The 20,456-nt window shown below is 41.3% G+C and overlaps 1 protein-coding gene across 3 annotated transcripts in view; it reads right to left on the bottom strand.

Annotated features, from left to right (window-relative positions):
• LOC137439629 (protein diaphanous homolog 2) overlaps nt 1-20,456 on the bottom strand; it is a 132,414-nt gene that overhangs the window by 11,313 nt on the left and 100,645 nt on the right. For all 3 annotated transcript variants that reach the window (XM_068135569.2, XM_068135571.2, XM_068135570.2), the window contains 3 exons: nt 13,975-14,099; nt 4,475-4,639; nt 4,230-4,368 (listed from right to left, as the gene is read on the bottom strand). In XM_068135569.2, the coding sequence (XP_067991670.2) occupies nt 4,230-4,368; nt 4,475-4,639; nt 13,975-14,099 (429 nt within the window). The remainder of the gene's footprint in view (nt 1-4,229; nt 4,369-4,474; nt 4,640-13,974; nt 14,100-20,456) is intronic.

Here is a 20,456-nt window from a genome sequence, read left to right as displayed (position 1 = left end):
GTTTCACTGATGGTTTAATTAATCTAGCAAGTTTCACTGATGAAGTTTAATTAATCTAGCAAGTTTCACTGATTAGGTTTAATTAATCTAGCAAGTTTCACTGATGAAGTTTAATTAATCTAGCAAGTTTCACTGATGAAGTTTAATTACTTTAGCAAGTTTTACTTATGAAGTTTAATTACTCCAGGAAGTTTCACTTACGAAGTTTAATTACTCCAGCAAGTTTTACTGATGAGGTTTAATTAATCTTGCAAGTTTTACTGATAAGGTTTAATTACTCTAGCAAGTTTCACTGATGAAGTTTAATTAATCTAGCAAGTTTCACTGATGAAGTTTAATTAATCTAGCAAGTTTCACTGATGAGGTTTATTTAATCTAGCAAGTTTCAATGATGAGGTTTAATGAATCTATCAAGTTTCACTGATTAGGTTTAATTAATCTGGCAAGTTTCACTGATTAGGTTTAATTAATCTGGCAAGTTTCACTGATTAGGTTTAATTACTCTAGCAAGTTTCACTGATTAGGTTTAATTAATCTGGCAAGTTTCACTGATTAGGTTTAATTAATCTGGCAAGTTTCACTGATTAGGTTTAATTCATCTCGCAAGTTTCACTGATGAAGTTTAATTAATCTAGCAAGTTTCACTGATGAAGTTTAATTAATCTAGCAAGTTTCACTGATGAAGTTTAATTAATCTAGCAAGTTTCACTGATGAAGTTTAATTATTCTAGCAAGTTTCACTGATGAAGTTTAATTAATCTAGCAAGTTTCACTGATGAAGTTTAATTAATCTAGCAAGTTTCACTGATGAAGTTTAATTAATCTAGCAAGTTTCACTGATGAAGTTTAATTAATCTAGCAAGTTTCACTGATGAGGTTTAATTAATCTATCAAGTTTCACTGATGAAGTTTAATTAATCTAGCAAGTTTCACTGATGAAGTTTAATTAATCTAGCAAGTTTCACTGATGAAGTTTAATTAATCTGGCAAGTTTCACTGATGAAGTTTAATTAATCTGGCAAGTTTCACTGATTAGGTTTAATTAATCTGGCAAGTTTCACTGATTAGGTTTAATTAATCTGGCAAGTTTCACTGATTAGGTTTAATTAATCTGGCAAGTTTCACTGATTAGGTTTAATTAATCTGGCAAGTTTCACTGATTAGGTTTAATTAATCTGGCAAGTTTCACTGATGAAATTCAATTAATCTAGCAAGTTTCACTGATTAGGTTTAATTAATCTAGCAAGTTTCACTGATGGTTTAATTAATCTAGCAAGTTTCACTGATGAAGTTTAATTAATCTAGCAAGTTTCACTGATTAGGTTTAATTAATCTAGCAAGTTTCACTGATAAAGTTTAATTAATCTAGCAAGTTTCACTGATGAAGTTTAATTAATCTAGCAAGTTTCACTGATTAGGTTTAATTAATCTAGCAAGTTTCACTGATAAAGTTTAATTAATCTAGCAAGTTTCACTGATGAAGTTTAATTAATCTAGCAAGTTTCACTGATGAAGTTTAATTAATCTAGCAAGTTTCACTGATGAAGTTTAATTAATCTGGCAAGTTTCACTGATTAGGTTTAATTAATCTGGCAAGTTTCACTGATTAGGTTTAATTAATCTAGCAAGTTTCACTGATGAAATTCAATTAATCTAGCAAGTTTCACTGATTAGGTTTAATTAATCTAGCAAGTTTCACTGATGGTTTAATTAATCTAGCAAGTTTCACTGATGAAGTTTAATTAATCTAGCAAGTTTCACTGATTAGGTTTAATTAATCTAGCAAGTTTCACTGATGAAGTTTAATTAATCTAGCAAGTTTCACTGATGAAGTTTAATTACTTTAGCAAGTTTTACTTACGAAGTTTAATTACTCCAGGAAGTTTCACTTACGAAGTTTAATTACTCCAGCAAGTTTTACTGATGAGGTTTAATTAATTTAGCAAGTTTTACTGATGAGGTTTAATTAATCTTGCAAGTTTTACTGATAAGGTTTAATTACTCTAGCAAGTTTCACTGATGAAGTTTAATTAATCTAGCAAGTTTCACTGATGAAGTTTAATTAATCTAGCAAGTTTCACTGATGAGGTTTATTTAATCTAGCAAGTTTCACTGATGAAGTTTAATTAATCTAGCAAGTTTCACTGATGAAGTTTAATTAATCTAGCAAGTTTCACTGATGAGGTTTAATGAATCTATCAAGTTTCACTGATTAGGTTTAATGAATCTGGCAAGTTTCACTGATTAGGTTTAATTAATCTAGCAAGTTTCACTGATTAGGTTTAATTAATCTGGCAAGTTTCACTGATTAGGTTTAATTAATCTGGCAAGTTTCACTGATTAGGTTTAATTAATCTGGCAAGTTTCACTGATGAGGTTTAATTAATCTCGCAAGTTTCACTGATGAAGTTTAATTAATCTCACAAGTTTCACTGATGAAGTTTAATTAATCTAGCAAGTTTCACTGATGAAGTTTAATTAATCTAGCAAGTTTCACTGATGAAGTTTAATCAATCTAGCAAGTTTCACTGATGAAGTTTAATTAATCTAGCAAGTTTCACTGATGAGGTTTAATTAATCTATCAAGTTTCACTGATTAGGTTTAATTACTCCAGCAAGTTTCACTGATGAGGTTTAATTAATCTATCAAGTTTCACTGATTAGGTTTAATTACTCTAGCAAGTTTCACTGATTAGGTTTAATTAATCTGGCAAGTTTCACTGATGAGGTTTAATTAATCTGGCAAGTTTCACTGATTAGGTTTAATTAATCTGGCAAGTTTCACTGATTAGGTTTAATTAATCTGGCAAGTTTCACTGATTAGGTTTAATTAATCTAGCAAGTTTCACTGATGAAGTTTAATTAATCTAGCAAGTTTCACTGATGAAGTTTAATTAATCTAGCAAGTTTCACTGATGAAGTTTAATTAATCTGGCAAGTTTCACTGATTAGGTTTAATTAATCTGGCAAGTTTCACTGATTAGGTTTAATTAATCTGGCAAGTTTCACTGATTAGGTTTAATTAATCTAGCAAGTTTCGCTGATGAAGTTCAATTGATCTAGCAAGTTTCACTGATGAAGTTTAATTAATCTAGCAAGTTTCACTGATGAAGTTTAATTAATCTAGCAAGTTTCACTGATGAAGTTTAATTAATCTAGCAAGTTTCACTGATTAGGTTTAATTAATCTGGCAAGTTTCACTGATGAAGTTTAATTAATCTAGCAAGTTTCACTGATTAGGTTTAATTAATCTAGCAAGTTTCACTGATTAGGTTTAATTAATCTAGCAAGTTTCACTGATGAAGTTTAATTAATCTAGCAAGTTTCACTGATTAGGTTTAATTAATCTGGCAAGTTTCACTGATTAGGTTTAATTAATCTCGCAAGTTTCACTGATGAAGTTTAATTAATCTCGCAAGTTTCACTGATGAAGTTGAATTAATCTAGCAAGTTTCACTGATGAAGTTTAATTAATCTAGCAAGTTTCACTGATGAAGTTTAATTAATCTAGCAAGTTTCACTGATTAGGTTTAATTAATCTAGCAAGTTTCACTGATGAAGTTTAATTAATCTAGCAAGTTTCACTGATGAAGTTTAATTAATCTAGCAAGTTTCACTGATTAGGTTTAATTAATCTCGCAAGTTTCACTGATGAAGTTTAATTAATCTCGCAAGTTTCACTGATGAAGTTGAATTAATCTAGCAAGTTTCACTGATGAAGTTTAATTAATCTAGCAAGTTTCACTGATGAAGTTTAATTAATCTAGCAAGTTTCACTGATTAGGTTTAATTAATCTAGCAAGTTTCACTGATGAAGTTTAATTAATCTAGCAAGTTTCACTGATGAAGTTTAATTAATCTAGCAAGTTTCACTGATTAGGTTTAATTAATCTCGCAAGTTTCACTGATGAAGTTGAATTAATCTCGCAAGTTTCACTGATGAAGTTTAATTAATCTAGCAAGTTTCACTGATGAAGTTTAATTAATCTAGCAAGTTTCACTGATGAAGTTTAATTAATCTATCAAGTTTCACTGATGAAGTTTAATTAATCTAGCAAGTTTCTTCAACAAAGGAAAACATTTCACATCTGCTAACGAGGTCACCATAACCATAACCATACCGTTCTGGGTCAACAGCACATAAGCAGGAAGGATTCTGTTAGAACGATTTAATTAACAAAATTTGATGAAGTCCCCGACCCTTGGACCCCTAACATGGGTGCACTCACCCGCCCCGTCGATCCCCTGTAGGTTTTTACGCCTCTGTTGCTTTTCTCGACGTTCCTTCTCAGCCCGTTCACGAACTTGTTGTGCCCGTCTTATCTTCTCCTCAGTCTCACGTCGTTTCACATTCTCGTTTACAGCTTGCTGTGAGCCAAAGGTCACCAAAGGAAAGTAGGTTATGATTCATCCTGAAATCCACTCTACCTACCCAGTTGTACCTTTCCCTCACCCCCTCTGTTACTCTCCTCACCTGGAAAGAACAACGAAACTCGCTCAAGCTTCCAAATAACTCTTCCATTTCCACTTTTGAGGGATCGATTGCGAAATAAGTCGTAAGTTCCTTGTACTTATGTACAAGGTTCTTCTGCAAGATGTCAAGGCGAGAATATGTATCACGTGCGGTCTTCAGGAAATCGTGATGATGTGGCTCCTCGCTCCACAACCCTTCAGTGCCACCAGCCTCCTTGTAGGAGGAAGGTAGCATGAGGGCTGATGAGAAGCCAAGGTCAAGGAAATATCAGAAATAGCATCTTGTGTTGGTCACGTCAATCAAGTCAAAAGGTTACAAGCCAACGAGCAGTGAGAAGAATTGTAGAGATCACATTTTATAACTACATTGAAGAATTACCCTGCCTGAAAAACACCAAGATGGTTTTTGCTGGGTCGGGAATTAAACCCAAGCTAGATACCCAAGGTATACATACATATATATATAATTATATATATACTCAACATCCAAATAAACATCAAATATTTAGAAGGACACTCATTGAAATCCTCCACGCAAAAATGAAAAATATTTGAACACAGAGGTAAAGTTCAGCTATCTTTACTAAACACATGTCAATAAACAAGAGGTTGCCTCAATCACAAAAAAGCAAAAAGCATGATCACAAGGGGTGGTGCAACAAAAGTCACAGCACTGCAACACAAAGGCACGCACCTGAATACAGTCAAAACAAAATGACACAGGAATGGACACAACACTCCTAACAGTCAAGGACAATGACAGCAGTCCTCAATATCGTGTGTGTCCTTCCTGAGGTGTGATGCAGGCTGTACACCTCCGACGCATGCTCTGTACCAGGCGTCTGATGCGGTCCTGGGGAAGTCTGTCCCACTCCTCCTGCAAGCCTTGAATGAGCATTTGCCGATTGACAGCCATTGATCTCCTCGATGCAAGACGTCGACCAAGCTTATCCCATAGATGCTCAAGGGGATTGATGTCAGGGGAATAAGGCATCCAAGGCATCACTTCAACACCCTGTTCCTGGAGGAAGTTGGTGGTCAGGCGAGAAGCATGGGTCGAGCATCGTCCTGCTGGAAAACTGCGATGTCAGGATGAGCCTGGAGAAATGGCAGCAGATGAGGTCTCAAAACTTCATTGACATAACGCTGACTAGTGAGATTGCCTTCGATGACGACCAGAGGTGTCCTGAAACGGGTGGAAATGCCGGCCCATACCATCACACTGGGTCCTCCCAAACAATTGATCTGGTGAATACAACATGATGCATACCTTTCCCCACCTCTGCACCATACCCGTTGATGCCCATCAGCAGCATGGAGGCAAAATCTGGACTCATCACTGAACAAGACTGCACTCCACTGTTGCTATGTCCAGCAGCGATGCTGCAGACACCATCTTAGTCTGTTCCGCCGATGCACTGCGTTCAACACTGGACCTCTGCAAGGATGTCTTGCCACCAGGCCCCGACTTCTCAAGCGCCTCCGCACAGTAGAGACACTGATGTGGTTGCTGTGGCGACCTTTTGTCACTGCAGCTGTTTGCGTCGCAGGGCGGAAACGATCACAATGATGCTGCAGCACAATACAGCAGTCTTGGTTTGGGGTGGTTACCCGTGGTCTTCATCTTCGTGGACCATCATTCACAGTTCCAGTTTCACCGTAACGCCTGGCCAGGTTGGAAATTGCAGGCTGTGAGCAACCAAGACGTTGGGCAATTGTTCGCTAGCTTACACCAGCCTCAAGCATCTCAATTTCCCTTAAACGTTGTTCAGATGTCAGGTGTGGCATCTGAATTTTCTTGTTGTTTTCCCTGTCAGAAGCCTCTAGAGTGACTATAGACAGCAGTAAATGAATGTCTAACCACAAGAACTGAAGGATTTCATTATGAGGGTCATTATTTAAAGGGAAAGATCCCTACACAGAACCACTCAAGCATGCCATTGTTGATCAACCAGGTGATTGAAGTGAACGTTCCGTTACATAATCAGCCATTACAATTGAAGAAACGTGTTTGTAAAGCTGCACATTTCAAAAAATGAAAGTGATAAGTATCTTTTGATGTTCAGTTTGTATATATGATGTCGAGTCTCCTTGGGCAATGACGGCGTATGCCATCATATTGCCTTTCTATGGCTGGTACACACGGGTAAGTGTGTGGTATAGACGGGGTCGCCACTCTTCTCCGTCTCTCTGCTCGCCATTGGGGAATTCACCCTCTTCTGCCCATGCTGATGGAGTCGACTGGACTCTCATCCACCAGATGTGCAGAGCCATCTGCCATTGAAACCGCATGGCTGCGGACCGTTAACCTGGTAAGGTGGGTTGACAGGTACTACACCTTGCCCACAGGTGACCTGGGATCATGCAAGGCAGGGACATCCACCCCCCTGAGGTATCAGAAGACACCCGCATACCCTGAAACCTACAAAAAAAAAAAATTCTGCTGCATTGAAGGTTCCCAAGAGCACAGTGGCCTCCATAATTCTTAAATGGAAGAAGTTTGGAACAACCAGGACTCTTCCGAGAGCTGGTCGCCCGGCCAAACGGAGCAATCGGGGGAGAAGGGCCTTGGTAAAAGAGGTGAGCAAGAACCCGATGGTCACTCTGGCTGAGCTCCAGAGATCCTGTGTGGAGATGGGAGAAACTTCCAGAAGGGCAACCATCACTGCAACACTCCACCAATCTGGGCTTTATGGCAGAGTGGCAAGACGGAAGCCTCTCCTCAGTGAAAGACACATGAAAGCCCTCTTGGAGTTTGTAAAACACCACCTAAAGGACTCTCAGATTGTGAGAAACAAGATTCTGTGGGCAATGCAGTGGATCCCCACTGATGGTATGAAGTCGCATAATGACATATAAAAACCGCAAGGTTTTCAGAGTCACAAGTGTATGGAAGGGCTCACTGTGTTGCCCTGATGAAGCCCCAACAAGGGTAAAACCAGGTCGGTAACTGTGAGTTTTGCATACACTTGTGACAGTATCTGAATTTAAGATCTATAATGATGCACTGCTGGATGGCCCCTCAGGAGCTTGGCAGGCAATGCGGAGATGCGTGGCGATGACGTCATGACGTTCGCTCATTGGGTTGGATAACCAAATTACAGATACTAATATATATATATATATATATATATATATATATATATATATATATAGTTACAGACGCGGTTGTGGATGTTAGTTTACCGAGCGGTTTGGTATGGCCGCGTCTGCACAGTTTACCCGATTATACTCGAACGTTGGCCGAGTCGCGCTACGCTAAATCAATTGAGGAAAAGGACACAACGGCTGGGTTAAAATGACACGACACCAGGGGTACGGTTCTCAAGACCTCCGGAGGAGGTTATAATATTGCGGAAGGTTAGATTACAAAGACAAGAGAGACAGCATAGAAAGGTGGGCACTTAAACACGGTCTTATCTTAGCCCCGACAGACGACAGATAAACGGGACAAGACTGACTCACACGGGGATTGATGGCAAGGAAAAGCGGGTAGTCGATGGCTCAAGGTGCACTCTTGGCTCAGGGACAGAATCGACCCGGTCCGGTCCAGAGATGCGGGAGGTCTCACAGCGCTCGGAGGTGGCGTTTGGTTCTCTTTCGTGGCTGAGGCGCATCTGACGTCACGTCCGGTAAGTCGCTGCGTATATCCGGCGGGGAGTGACACGCCCTCGGCTCGTTAGCTCCGCCCCAGATGGAATCGGTCCGCCCTTCTTATTGGGTGCGGGGGGTTACCGGGCTCCGCCCTTGACGAGGAGCTGACAGTGAGCCCCTTCGTGGTAACCCCGTCGGAGCGCATGGTCAATGGCGGCTAACCAAGCCGGTGTGAGGACGCACACTCCCCGCACGCCGTTGTTGTAGTTGTTGTTTCATGGGGAAGATGGGAGGAGGTATGGGGAGGTCCTAAACTCACTACTGGTGCCATACAATCACATTCTGGTGCAACGAAGAGTCAGAATTAATGGAAACGAGTCCTTAACTGACATAGACTAAGAATAACTAGCAAGAGGTCCGAAAGTTGTCTACGTGAGATACGGTGGACCTGGGCACGACATTTAATGGGGGAAGAAGGGGAAGGTCGGTTCTACAGAGTGTTGTTTACAGACAATGGGACTAGGGAATGGGGGATTGGGGATAGTTGGGGAGTATTGGGGAAATAGGGGAATATTTACAAGCGGATATGGAGGCCAAGTCCCATATCCGCAACAATATATATATATATATATATACATATACATATATATATACATACATATATATATATATATATATATATTATATATATATGTTAAAGGCTCTTCTGGCTAAACATTTGTACAGGTTCTGCCTATTAGGCATGAGGTCACCAGGGACATGCAGTCTCCCAGAAGTCTTTAGGTGTGTGTGTGTACACACACACACACACACACACACACACACACACACACACACACACACACACACACACACACACACACACACACACACACACACACACACACACACACTTCCCATTTGATTTGTACACTGTATATCAATTCCCTTGTAATTCACGTAAAAGTACAATGATGTCACCTAATGTCTGCTCAACATGCGATTTATGTGCAAACTCATGCACGAGTCTTACAAAAATGGTGACAAACAACATCAATTTCTAAAGATTAAAATAGGGCCAAAAACGGGCCAACCACCTTATTTATGGTGGACTTCAAGAACATTTTTTCAAACATTGAGAAAATTGCCACATAGACACCATCGTTGGATTTTCTGCAAAACTTCATCATGAATCTCATTGCAGTAGCTTTAACTGATAACTAAGAAATATAACAACAACACAACATGCATTTTAAAGGCCATTTTCCCTGCTAGAGCGGGGGTTAGCCTTGCAGTCCCCATGACAATCTTCTCCATTTTGCTCTATTTTCTGCATCTCTCCTTGTTAACCCCCTTGCCCGCATTTCTTCTTCCACCATCTTTAGCCAAGTCTTTCTCGATCTTCCCCGTCCTCTGCTTCCTTCTACATTCATTTCCACCACTCTTCTCAACCAGTCACTTTCATCCTTCCTCAACACATGACCAAACCATCTCAACCTGTTCCTCTTCACAGCATCAATCACAGGCTCTATTCCCATCATCTTTCGCAATTCATCATTTGTCTTCCTCTCTCTCAACGATACTCCGCACATCCGTCGAACCATTCGCATTTCCACCCTTTCCAACCTTCGTTGCTGCTCTACGTTCATTACCCATGTCTCGCTCCCATAAATCATAACACTTCTCACACATGCAGCATACACCTTTCCCTTCAGCTTCAACGACACTCCCCTCATCATCAGCACGCCACTCAGTTCCCGAAACTTCTTCCATGCACATCTCACTCGAGCAACCGTTGCCGAATCTGATCCACCTTCTCCATTCAGCATGTCTCCGAGGTAGCAAAATGTTTTCACACCTTCCAGCTTCACGCCGTCTCCAAGATCCAACTCAACATTTCCTCCATCTGCAGCTCCCTCTGTGCACACCTTACATTCGAATGTAGCTGCCACACTGGTTAATGACCCTCTCAGACCACTACATTTTTGATGAACCCACTCAGCGCACATTGTACATTGAATGGAGTTCACTCAGACACCCTTCCTACACACAGCACAGGGCCACTTCCCAGTTCTTTCCACCTCACTTGCCACTTCCCTTTCCACATGCTTTACCACTTGCCATCACCTTCGTCTTTCCGATATTCACCTTCAGACCTTTTGTCTCCATACATTCCTTCCACGTGTTCATCTTTTCCTTCAGTCCATCCATACTTTCCGCAATCAGCACCAGATCATCTGCATACAACAACTCCCACGGTAAACCCTCCTTTACGTTCTGAGCCAGCACCTCCATCACAGCTACAAATAGTAGTGGACTTAGTACCGACCCCTGATGCACTCCCACCTTCACCTCAAACTCACCACTGTTCCCGTCCTTCGTCCTTACAGCTGTGCGCGCTCTTTTGTACATTGCCATTACCACTCTGATCAACCATTCCTCCACTCCTAACTTCCTCAATGCCCGAGTCAATACTTTGCGTGGTACCCTATCGAATGCTTTCTCCAGATCAACAAACCCAAGAAACAACTTCTTCCTCTTCTCCATGTACTTCTCCTGCAACTGCCTCACAATGAAAAGCGCGTCTGTCGTTCCTCTTCCTGGCATGAATCCAAACTGCATTTCGTCGATCTTCACTTTCTTCCTTATCCTCCTCTCCAACACCCTTTCCAATACCTTCATTCCATGCTCCAATAACTTTATCGCTCGGTACGAGCCACACTCCAGAGGGTCACCTTTCCCCTTGTATAGAGGGACGAGGGTACTCAGTTCCCAATCCACTGGAATGCGGCCTTCTTTCACCACCAGATTACAGATCTCTGTCATTCTCTTCACACCCCAACTTCCTGCTGCCTTCAACATATCTCCCACAACTCCCGTTGGCCCTCCCGCTTTTCTACCCTTCATTGCTTTTATCGCTTCCTCAACTTCCTTCTCAGTTATCTTCTCTGCCGGTCCTAAAACTGGGTTACTATCTATGTTGCCATCCCATTTATTCTCTGTATTCAACAGCATTTCCATATATCTTTTCCATCTTCCTTTAATTCCATCTGGGTCGACAACGATTTGTCCCACTTCATCCTTCAAGCAACTCACCCCCATCACATCACACCTCTCTTTCGCTATCTGCTTTGCAATCCTGAATACTGCTTTCTGACCCTCTTCCGAATCCAAGCGTTCTCCGAATATTTTCCTACATGCCTCCTGCGCCTTTGCTACCTCTTTCTTTGCAGCCTTCCTGGCTGCCTTATAACTTTCATGCTCTGCTGTTGCTGCTCCCGTACCCTTCGCCTTCTGCCACTCCTTGAACTTCTTCCTCTTCTCGTCCATCCTCTTTCCAACTTCATCATCCCACCACCATGTTTCCGAGTGCCTCGGTGGTCCTTTTGTCCATCCACATACCTCCCCAACGGCTCCCAACAGACTAGCTTTCATCAACATCCAACCACTTTCAAGCTCAACCACATCATCCTCGACCCTACTCAGCCCCTCTTTTAATGCCTCCCTTACTGTCACCTCTTTCAACCTCCACACCTTCATTCTCGGTTGGTACTTCACCCGCCGAGCTCTCCTCGCACCTTTCACCCTTACGTCGCAGACAACCAAGTGGTGCTGTGAAACAGCCTCCTCCCCCGGGATCACCTTTGTGTCCCGGAGGTGCCCCCTATCTCGCCTACGCACCATCAGGTAGTCAATGGTTGTCGTCGACCCACCTGACGTGTATGTAACAAGCTTATTATCCTCTTTCTGGAACTGAGTATTACAAATCAACAAATCAGCTCCATCAGCAAACTCCAAAATCCTTTCACCTTCTCCATTTCTCACACCATATCCGTAACCCCCATGAACTCCGTCAAAACCATCCATACTCCTTCCCACGTGTCCATTTAGGTCTCCTCCTACCACAACAACTTCCTCATCTTTCACGTTTTCCATCAGCTTCTCTATCGCACACCAGAACTTGTCCTTTTCTTCATCGCTTCGACCAACCTGCGGAGCATATCCCGAGATGACGTTCACCAAGAGCTTTCCAATCGTCATTTTCACCATCATCAACCTATCACTCACTCTCGTCACACTCACCACACTGTCTACAAACTCCTCAGAAAACAGGACACCAACACCATTCATGCCCTCCAGGCACCCTTGCCACACAAACTTGTATTTCTGTCCCTGCCTACCCTTCTCCATTCTCACACCACTTCCCTTCCATCTCGTCTCTTGCACACAACATATGCCCACTCTTCTTCTGACCAATACTTCCACCACTTCTCCTGATCTCCCTGTCATTGTCCCTATATTCCATGTCCCAAACCTCAGAAACCGATCTCCACTTCGGGCTGTACCCTGCCCATATGTACTTGTAATTGTCATGGTTCCCTTTTTGAGGCAATGTTTTTATGGCCGGATGCCCTTCCTGACGCCAACCCTCTTAGTCGTCTTTTACGACACGCAGGAATACGGTGTACCTATTCTTATCCAGGGTACACACCGGGAAACGTTTAAAACATGGAAATTCTGGGGGGTGGGGGGGGCGGGGGGGGGCGGCGTCAAGGGAAAGATAAAATGAAAATAAACCCCTTCAGCCGGCACTTAGCTTGACGTCCCAAAGAGTACTTTCAGGAGTTTGGCGGCTGTTGAAACTGGGGTAGCCACTCATGCGGGAAGTGGTTCAAAATGGCGGTGTCGAACACCGCGCGTCAAAGACACAACAAGCGTGAGGCGAGCAGATTAGACGGCCTCCTTTCGATTCTCTACCGTCAAGCCCAATGCGGCCTTCAGCTTCCAAGAGCCCAGCAGAAACTAAGTGAAACTGAATGATAACTGATAACTAAGAAATAAACTGGTGAAATCACTTTATTATACCCGTCAACTAAAACCTGCATTTCAGGTGGCAACTACCAACCAAATATACTACGTGATAGTACTGCGCTTCAACACACCTATCATGAGCAAAATATTTGAAGGGATTTATTGGTCACATGTCGAATCCAAGAATGCTCACGTATCATACTCGGTGAGCTATCAGATGACATTTATAGTTTCCATTCTGGATGAAGGTGACATTGTGGCTGAAACTTTGGCCTTATATTTGTCGTTGATGGTGGAGGGGGCGAATGAGGAGAGGCGGTGTGGGAGTGGCAGGGTTTCGTTTGACTTTGTTTTGATTTTCTATAACTCAATACTAAATTCCACTTCGTATCTTTCTACGAAGGGTGAAATGGATTACCATTGGAACATGGATCTATTAAATGTTCGGCCCCAGTGCTCTTCAAAATCGTACAGATATTCAGCGAGAAAGCGAAGAAGATGAATTGGCCCTGACCATTGCCTGCTCAGGAATATGCAGAGATATCTAACAAAAGCTACGTGGTTTCCGGGTTGCCATCGCATCAGTGAAAGCACATCTCAGCACCAATGGCAGGGAGTGGCCATACAGAGCTAAGTATACATGCCGCGAATGAGCGCATTTCCTCGACTTAGGCGTAGCCAGCCCAGCACGGTGCATTTCATCTGACATCTGAGCTAGCAGGGAAAGGTGGACCCTTCCCAGGCTACTCAGGCAAGCGGGAACACATTGGGTCGGTGAAAACGGATTGGTGTTTGAGGTTTTTATTTTTCCTTCCTGGGTCACTAAGCGAAATCGGTGCTTTGGGTCGCAATTTCCCATTTGGAAGCTTCTGATGTATTTCCCCAAGATATTGTGTGCATACCTCTATAAGCCATCCAATGACAGAAAAACAACTCGGAATGAAAGGTTTAAATAGGAAGGAGGCATAGGTTAGCTTTTCATACGTTTCAAAGGCCATAAGTTATACCACAATGGTGTTGGCAGCAGTGATGACCTAAGAATAGCTCTAAAGTATTCCCTTCCTCTTCTCCCCCAACATCGAAAACAAAGCAATGACTTCCCCCAAAAAAGGATATTGTCATCTTTCCCACAAACTTGTCGTTGCTGCCATCGGGTGCTGGCGATACTTTTATTTCATTCTCCACTTGTTGGATTTGACGCTCCATGACGACCAAGCTTTTCTTGAGGTTGTCCGCTGAAACTGCATGTCCGCACACCGAAAGGGAACAACAGGGAAGTTGGAGGAAGGTATTCTAATGTCACAGCACCCCGTTACGCACGTTTTTCAAACAAGAATAAGTGCACAATTGTCACGGATATGTTTAGCTCTGGACAGGTTGAGTTTAACCTCTGATGACCTCGTCGCACAAGAGCAAAATGTTACATGAAAGCTTTTGGAAAAATAAAATAGTCCAATAAATTGAGTTTAAAATACTCCAATTAAATTCCAAGAAATGCAGCTTTCCAAGGATGTGCTTTTGTGACGAAATAAGCAATACGTGTTTGATCTTTAACGAAGACTATCCTATCGGGAGAACTTGTTTCCTTCAGAAAGCAGGCCTGGCCTGTATGGATGCATCGCATTATAAACCAAAAGACAAAAATAAATAAAGGAGAATGAGCCATGTACTTCAATTTCACCTGGCCAACTGATGATGCATATTGTGTTTCAATCCACACACCATAACAATGGTTAAATCATGATAGGTCAAACGTCGAGTGAAATACCCACACAAAGATATTCTTCTGCTTGGTAAGAAAAAATAAACAAATAAATCTTCGGATTCTCATTTTCCAACTCTCAGCTCCTTTCCTCCTTGCCTTCTACCTCCATGACTCTCATCTCCCCATAAACCCTCCCAGTTTTTTGAACAATCGACAGGATACCAAGGCATCCGGAAAAACGAATTCTCCCTTCGCAAGGCAGCCTGCACATTTCTGAAACCGTCCGAAGCCATCTCTCTCAGCTCCTTTACAAGCTTCCTCCTCACTCTCACCTCACCACCCACAAAATCCCCCTCACCCCCACCCCCACATCCAAGTTGTGACAAGTCCCCAAATATCCAGCTCCCTCAATCCTCCATCGCTCACCTTGCAAGGCTGGACTAAACAATGAGTTGCAGAGAAATTTCCCATGATTAAGATCAAGTGAAGGGGAAAAAAAAAAAAAAAAAAAAAAAAGAGAAAAGGAAGACAATACAAAGAGGACGAGGAAGAAGATGAGGAGCTTAAAGACAAGCAAAATAATATTTTAGAATACCCTCACCAATGATGATGGATGAACTAGAACATACTCAAGTATAGACAAAATATTAAAGTCGTTAAAGACCTTGATGAAGAATGAGGAGAAGAAAAGATTAAATAAATAAAAATTAATAACAACTTTAAAATTGTTTTGAATTTTTCAGGAACGTATCAACAACGATCATTTTGTTGGTCTACCTTTGGCAAGCACACCGACGACTACTTTTCTGGTTGTGACAGTCGTGATCATCAGTGTGTAAGAGCAGGGCACTCTGTTTGTTCAGGGCAACGGGACCTAATAATGACGTCACGGTAGTTCCACATGAAAAAAATGAGTTGCGTTTGTTGTCACAGCAGTTTCTCTCAACCACCTGGAGCAAAGAACGGTGCAATCCTCCTCTTCTTCCTTTTCTTTTTCTTCTTCACATCATGTGTGTAATGTCTGTCCTTTATCTGTCCTACTGTCACTTAAACACTCTGAAGGGACTGTTAATCCAATCTGTTACATTCTGACCCGTACAAAAACAGCATCGTAGGTAAAATATTCATATTTGTTAGAAAGTAGGAAAGCAAATTGAGAAACAAAATGCGAACAATTTTCAAACTATGTATAAAGGTTCACATTGATTGTCTCGACCCAAAGGGGTTGCGAGACTATCATAACGTCTCTGTCTGTCTGTGTGTGTCCATGGATTTTGTAACCGCTTGTATAACAAACGCGAAACTTTAAACATAGGAGGGACTCCCCATGGAGAATATTTCATTGCTAACTCTTATCTCATAGGTCACATGCTATGGCAGTCATATTGGATTACAGGAACATTTTTTAGACATCTTCGCTGAAAATCATTCAACGAAAAAAATTGAAACTTGGCATCAACTCCCCATGGGGCATATAAGATGGTAATGATGACATCATTGGTGAAGTGGAATTTCAGACATAATTGGTTGAATCAAAATCCATATATGAACTAGAACGGCACTCGGTAGAGCGCATACCTCCGCCAGGCTGAAGTTTATGTTTTGTATCCCACCGAAAAGCCGGATCTGGATTCGGACCTGGACCAAAATCTAATCGGCTTGTTCTCATCACCTAACCAACTCGTCCACCAAGTTTAGTCATAACTCGTCCATAACTTTTCAAATATCATGTTATATATTGCTTTTCGCCCGATATCTCAATGGTGAAGAATCACCTAAAAAGATTTAAATAATTCTCGTATCCGAATCTATATTCAGATCTTCACCAAAATCGAATCGATTAGTCCTTGTCACACACATAACCCCTCCACCAAGTTTCGTCCAAATCCGTCCATAACTTTTTGAGATATCCTGCTATATATACACAAAGAATTAAGTTAAGCACCCCCCCCCGTTTTTTTACAACCTCGCACATTACAAGTTTGTTGTCGTCAAAACAGTGTAATATACCCATGATATTGCTATATTTTCTGGAGAAGTGATATTATGGTCACATAAAAACATAACAATCATGCCGTTTTCAATATTATATTCTGAATAATTTAAGTTGAAATTTTTTGGGAATTTTAGGCATATTTTCACCTCAATTTAAGTATGGAGCTATAGGTCCATCACGGACAGTGTGGATGACGTTTATGTTTTCTAACGTACAGTCATTGTTCTGAGAAGACCTCTAGCGATCTTTGCGTCAATAACGTGTGTAGGACCCACGTGATCGGATCACTGACTCAACCAATCACTTTTTTTCACTTTGATCACTCAATTTCATCAATGGATAATTGCTAATGTCATACCAATCATTATTTGATCTCACATACCTTAGAATATATGCCAATGTATACATATACACAAAGAATATATATTAGGGGGTGCTTACCTTAATTCGTTGTGTAGGGGTGCTTAACTTAATTCTTTGTGTATATAATTTTTGGCCATATCTCACAATGGTGAAGAATCACTTACCAAATTCCTACTAGCCGGATCGGAATCCGGATCTTCACCAAAATCGAAACATTTCGTCCATGTCATATACACTATGTCTCTGCCAAATTTCGTTTGAATAGGTCCACAAGTTTTTTTAGATATCTTGTTTACAGACAGACAAACAGAGAGGGGTGAAAACATAACCTCCATACACCTTTGGTAAAAAGGAGGTAAAAATCCACCTTTGGAGGTAAAAATCTAAAACTTCAAATATCTGACCTACGACCCAATGTAAGTGATTGATTAAATTTACGATGTCATCGGTCACGTGGTCTGGTGGCCATATGGGATCGAAAATAAAAACGTAACTAATGTTCTTCTCTAGAACCGATTAACAGAGTGATGCCAAACTCCATTTAAATTATCGACTAGCCATGGGGAATAAAGTTTGAATTTTTCTTCACGTCGATCTTCATTGAAAACTTAGCCTTAATGCGCACAATGTGTCTGTTAAATATCCTAATAATCAATCAATAAAGATATGGATAATGGCAATGTATGTGACCTAATATGGTGCATGGATGATAAGGGTATATGGGCCATAATAGCAATGAGCCCTAATAGTAGCGTGTTCAGTTAACGAGGGTATTTTTGTTCAGAATGAGCATGTGAGGTGAGATTACGCGCTCTACCAAGTGCCGTTGTGGTTTTTACATTACTTTTTTTTGGTAAAACACTGTATACAGCAACCACCTGGGGTAGTAAAACACTGTATACAGCAACCACAGCACAGTACTACCGTCCTGACTTCGGAGAGTTAAAGTGGTGCCCGAAATAATGTTACACTCTTCATGTCAGAATTGCTGGTCTTACTTTGTTTCACGCAAACTAAGCTACTGGGCTAGCTTTAAATTCACTTTCTCGCATGTATCATACACTTATCCTAATCATTTTCATTCCATACCTTTACATTCTCTCTTTCCTTTCATTTTCTTATAAACCACAATTTAAATGTGTGAAGAATATCCAAAGTCCTGCCTGTCTTTGCTGCCAATGAAAGGGAGGGTAGGGGTAGTGGTATTACTACAAGTATGCCTACAACTACTACTACGACCACCACCACCACCATCGTGGTAGTGGTGGTGGTCGTAGTAGTAGTTGTAGTAGTAGTATTTGCTCTAAGTCTACCTCTAGGAAACTGAGAGTCCTGTTCAGATGTTGAAAGCTTCTCGTCTGAACAGTGCTCCGATTATATGAAGGAATGATTCATCCTTGTGTGAAATATTGCCCTCACATCTGGGGAGGTTTCAGCTCCACGTACTTACGAGACAGACTCGAGTCTCAACCAATCCGACTTGTCAACTCTCCTAATCTGACCTCAAAACTCAACCGGCAAAATACTCGGCCAGCCACAATGTCACATGATGATTGTGACCATTGGGAACGCAAGAGTGGGTCGTTATGATGTTTTCTTCTTTCCCTTCACCTCTAAGCTCTGGAATTATTTACCTTCTCGTGTCTTTCCGAACAGTTATACAGTCACGTGAAAAAGTAAGTACACCCGATGTAAAGTTTTGACTTTTTCAACATATTTGAACATACAGCTATTTGATCTTTATTTCAACAATATTGATAGATAAAGGTGATATAACAAATATCATGAAACATTTACATTTTGTAGTCCATTGTATAATTTAAATAAACATAAATGCAAATTTCGCATGTGGAAAAAGTAAGTACACCCTTGGCTCGAATAGGTGGTATTGCCCCCTTTGGCAGAAACAACCTCAAGTAGGTGTTTCTTATAACTGTCTACTAGTCTCTGACATCGACTGGGAGAAATTTTTGCCCACTCCTCGATGCAGAATTCTTTCAGCTGTGCGATGTTTGAGGGTTTCTTGCATGCACAGCTCGTTTCAAATCCCCCCACAACATCTCGATGGGATTTAGATCCGGGCTTTGACTTGGCCATTCTAGAACCCTCCATTTCTTTCTTTTCAGCCATTCCTTGGTGGATTTACTGGTATGTTTAGGGTCATTGTCATGTTGCAAGGTCCACCTTTGGTTGAGCTTCAACTTTCCGACAGATGGCCTCACATTATCTTCAAGCACCCTCTGGTACAATGAAGAATTCATAGTGGATTTTATGATGGTGAGCTGCCCAGGCCCTGATGCAGAAAAGCTGCCCCAAACCATAATATTTCCACCACCATGCTTTACAGTTGGTATCAGGTGCTTGTGGTCAAATGCTGTCTTCGGTTTTTGCCAAACATGTCTTCTGGTACTGTGGCCAAATAGCTCTACCTTTGACTCATCTGTCCAGAGCACATTGTTCCAGAAGTGCTGTTCTTTGCCTAGGTGTTCATTGGCAAACTTCAGTCTTGCCCTGATGTTCTTTCTGGACAGCAAAGGTTTCCTCCTGGCACACCTCCCATGTAGATCAAATTTGTGCAGCCTCTTTCTAATGGTAGACTCGTGCACTTTGACATAAACAGTGCCAAGAGATACCTGTAGGTCCCGTGATGACATTCTGGGGTCCTTTGAGACTTCTTTCAGCATCTTGCGGTCTGCTCTCGGGCTGAACTTGCTGGGGCGGCTTGGCCTGAACAAGTTGGCAGTTGTTTGGAATCTTCTCCACTTGCAGATGATCTTCCGGACAGTCGAATGATTGATTTGAAATTGTTTGGAGATCTTTTTAAACCCATTCCCAGACTCGTAGGCATCTATAACCTTCTTTCTGAAGGCCTCAGAGAGCTCTTTTGATATAGGCATGGTGACGCCGCACACTTCAACAACAAAGAGCAAACCAAACTAAATGTCTGAGGTTTAAATAAGACAGGTTCCTCCAAGATCCTCTCCAACGATGTTCCAATCATTTTCACCTGAGCTGGTGCACTTGATTCTAATTTTAGGTATTTGAAGTAGTGATAAATGTAGGGGTGTACTTACTTTTTCCACATGCAAAATTTGCATTTGTGTTTATTTAAATTATACAATGGACTACAAAATGTAAATGTTTCATGATATTTGTTGTATTATATCACCTTTATCTATCAATATTGTTGAAATGAAGATCAAATAGCTGTATGTTGAAATATGTTGAAAAAGTCAAAACTTTACATGGGGGTGTATTTACTTTTTCACGTGACTGTATTCTTCCCCCTTTCAAAAGGCAGGTTTTCCACTTCCTGAAAAACCCTTAGATTATTCTTCCTTTTCTTCACTTCTCGATCTCTTCAGTGCTTTTTTGCTTCATTTGAGGCCTGGTTATAAACAGGCCTATACAGCCCGTGAATGGAGCTTTTAACCTAAAAATAAAACACGTATTTTAAATCGGACTGAACAAGGGCCAGCCATTTTGACATGCATGCGGTGGAATTGTTTAATGCCAATGTTAGATGTCTATTTC

Source organism: Myxine glutinosa, chromosome 14 (assembly GCF_964187855.1).
Source record: "Myxine glutinosa chromosome 14, kmMyxGlut1.1, whole genome shotgun sequence".
Classification (NCBI taxonomy): domain Eukaryota; kingdom Metazoa; phylum Chordata; class Myxini; order Myxiniformes; family Myxinidae; genus Myxine; species Myxine glutinosa.
The sequence above is the reverse complement of the archived record's forward strand: the minus strand, read 5'-3'. Positions and strand labels throughout refer to the sequence as shown.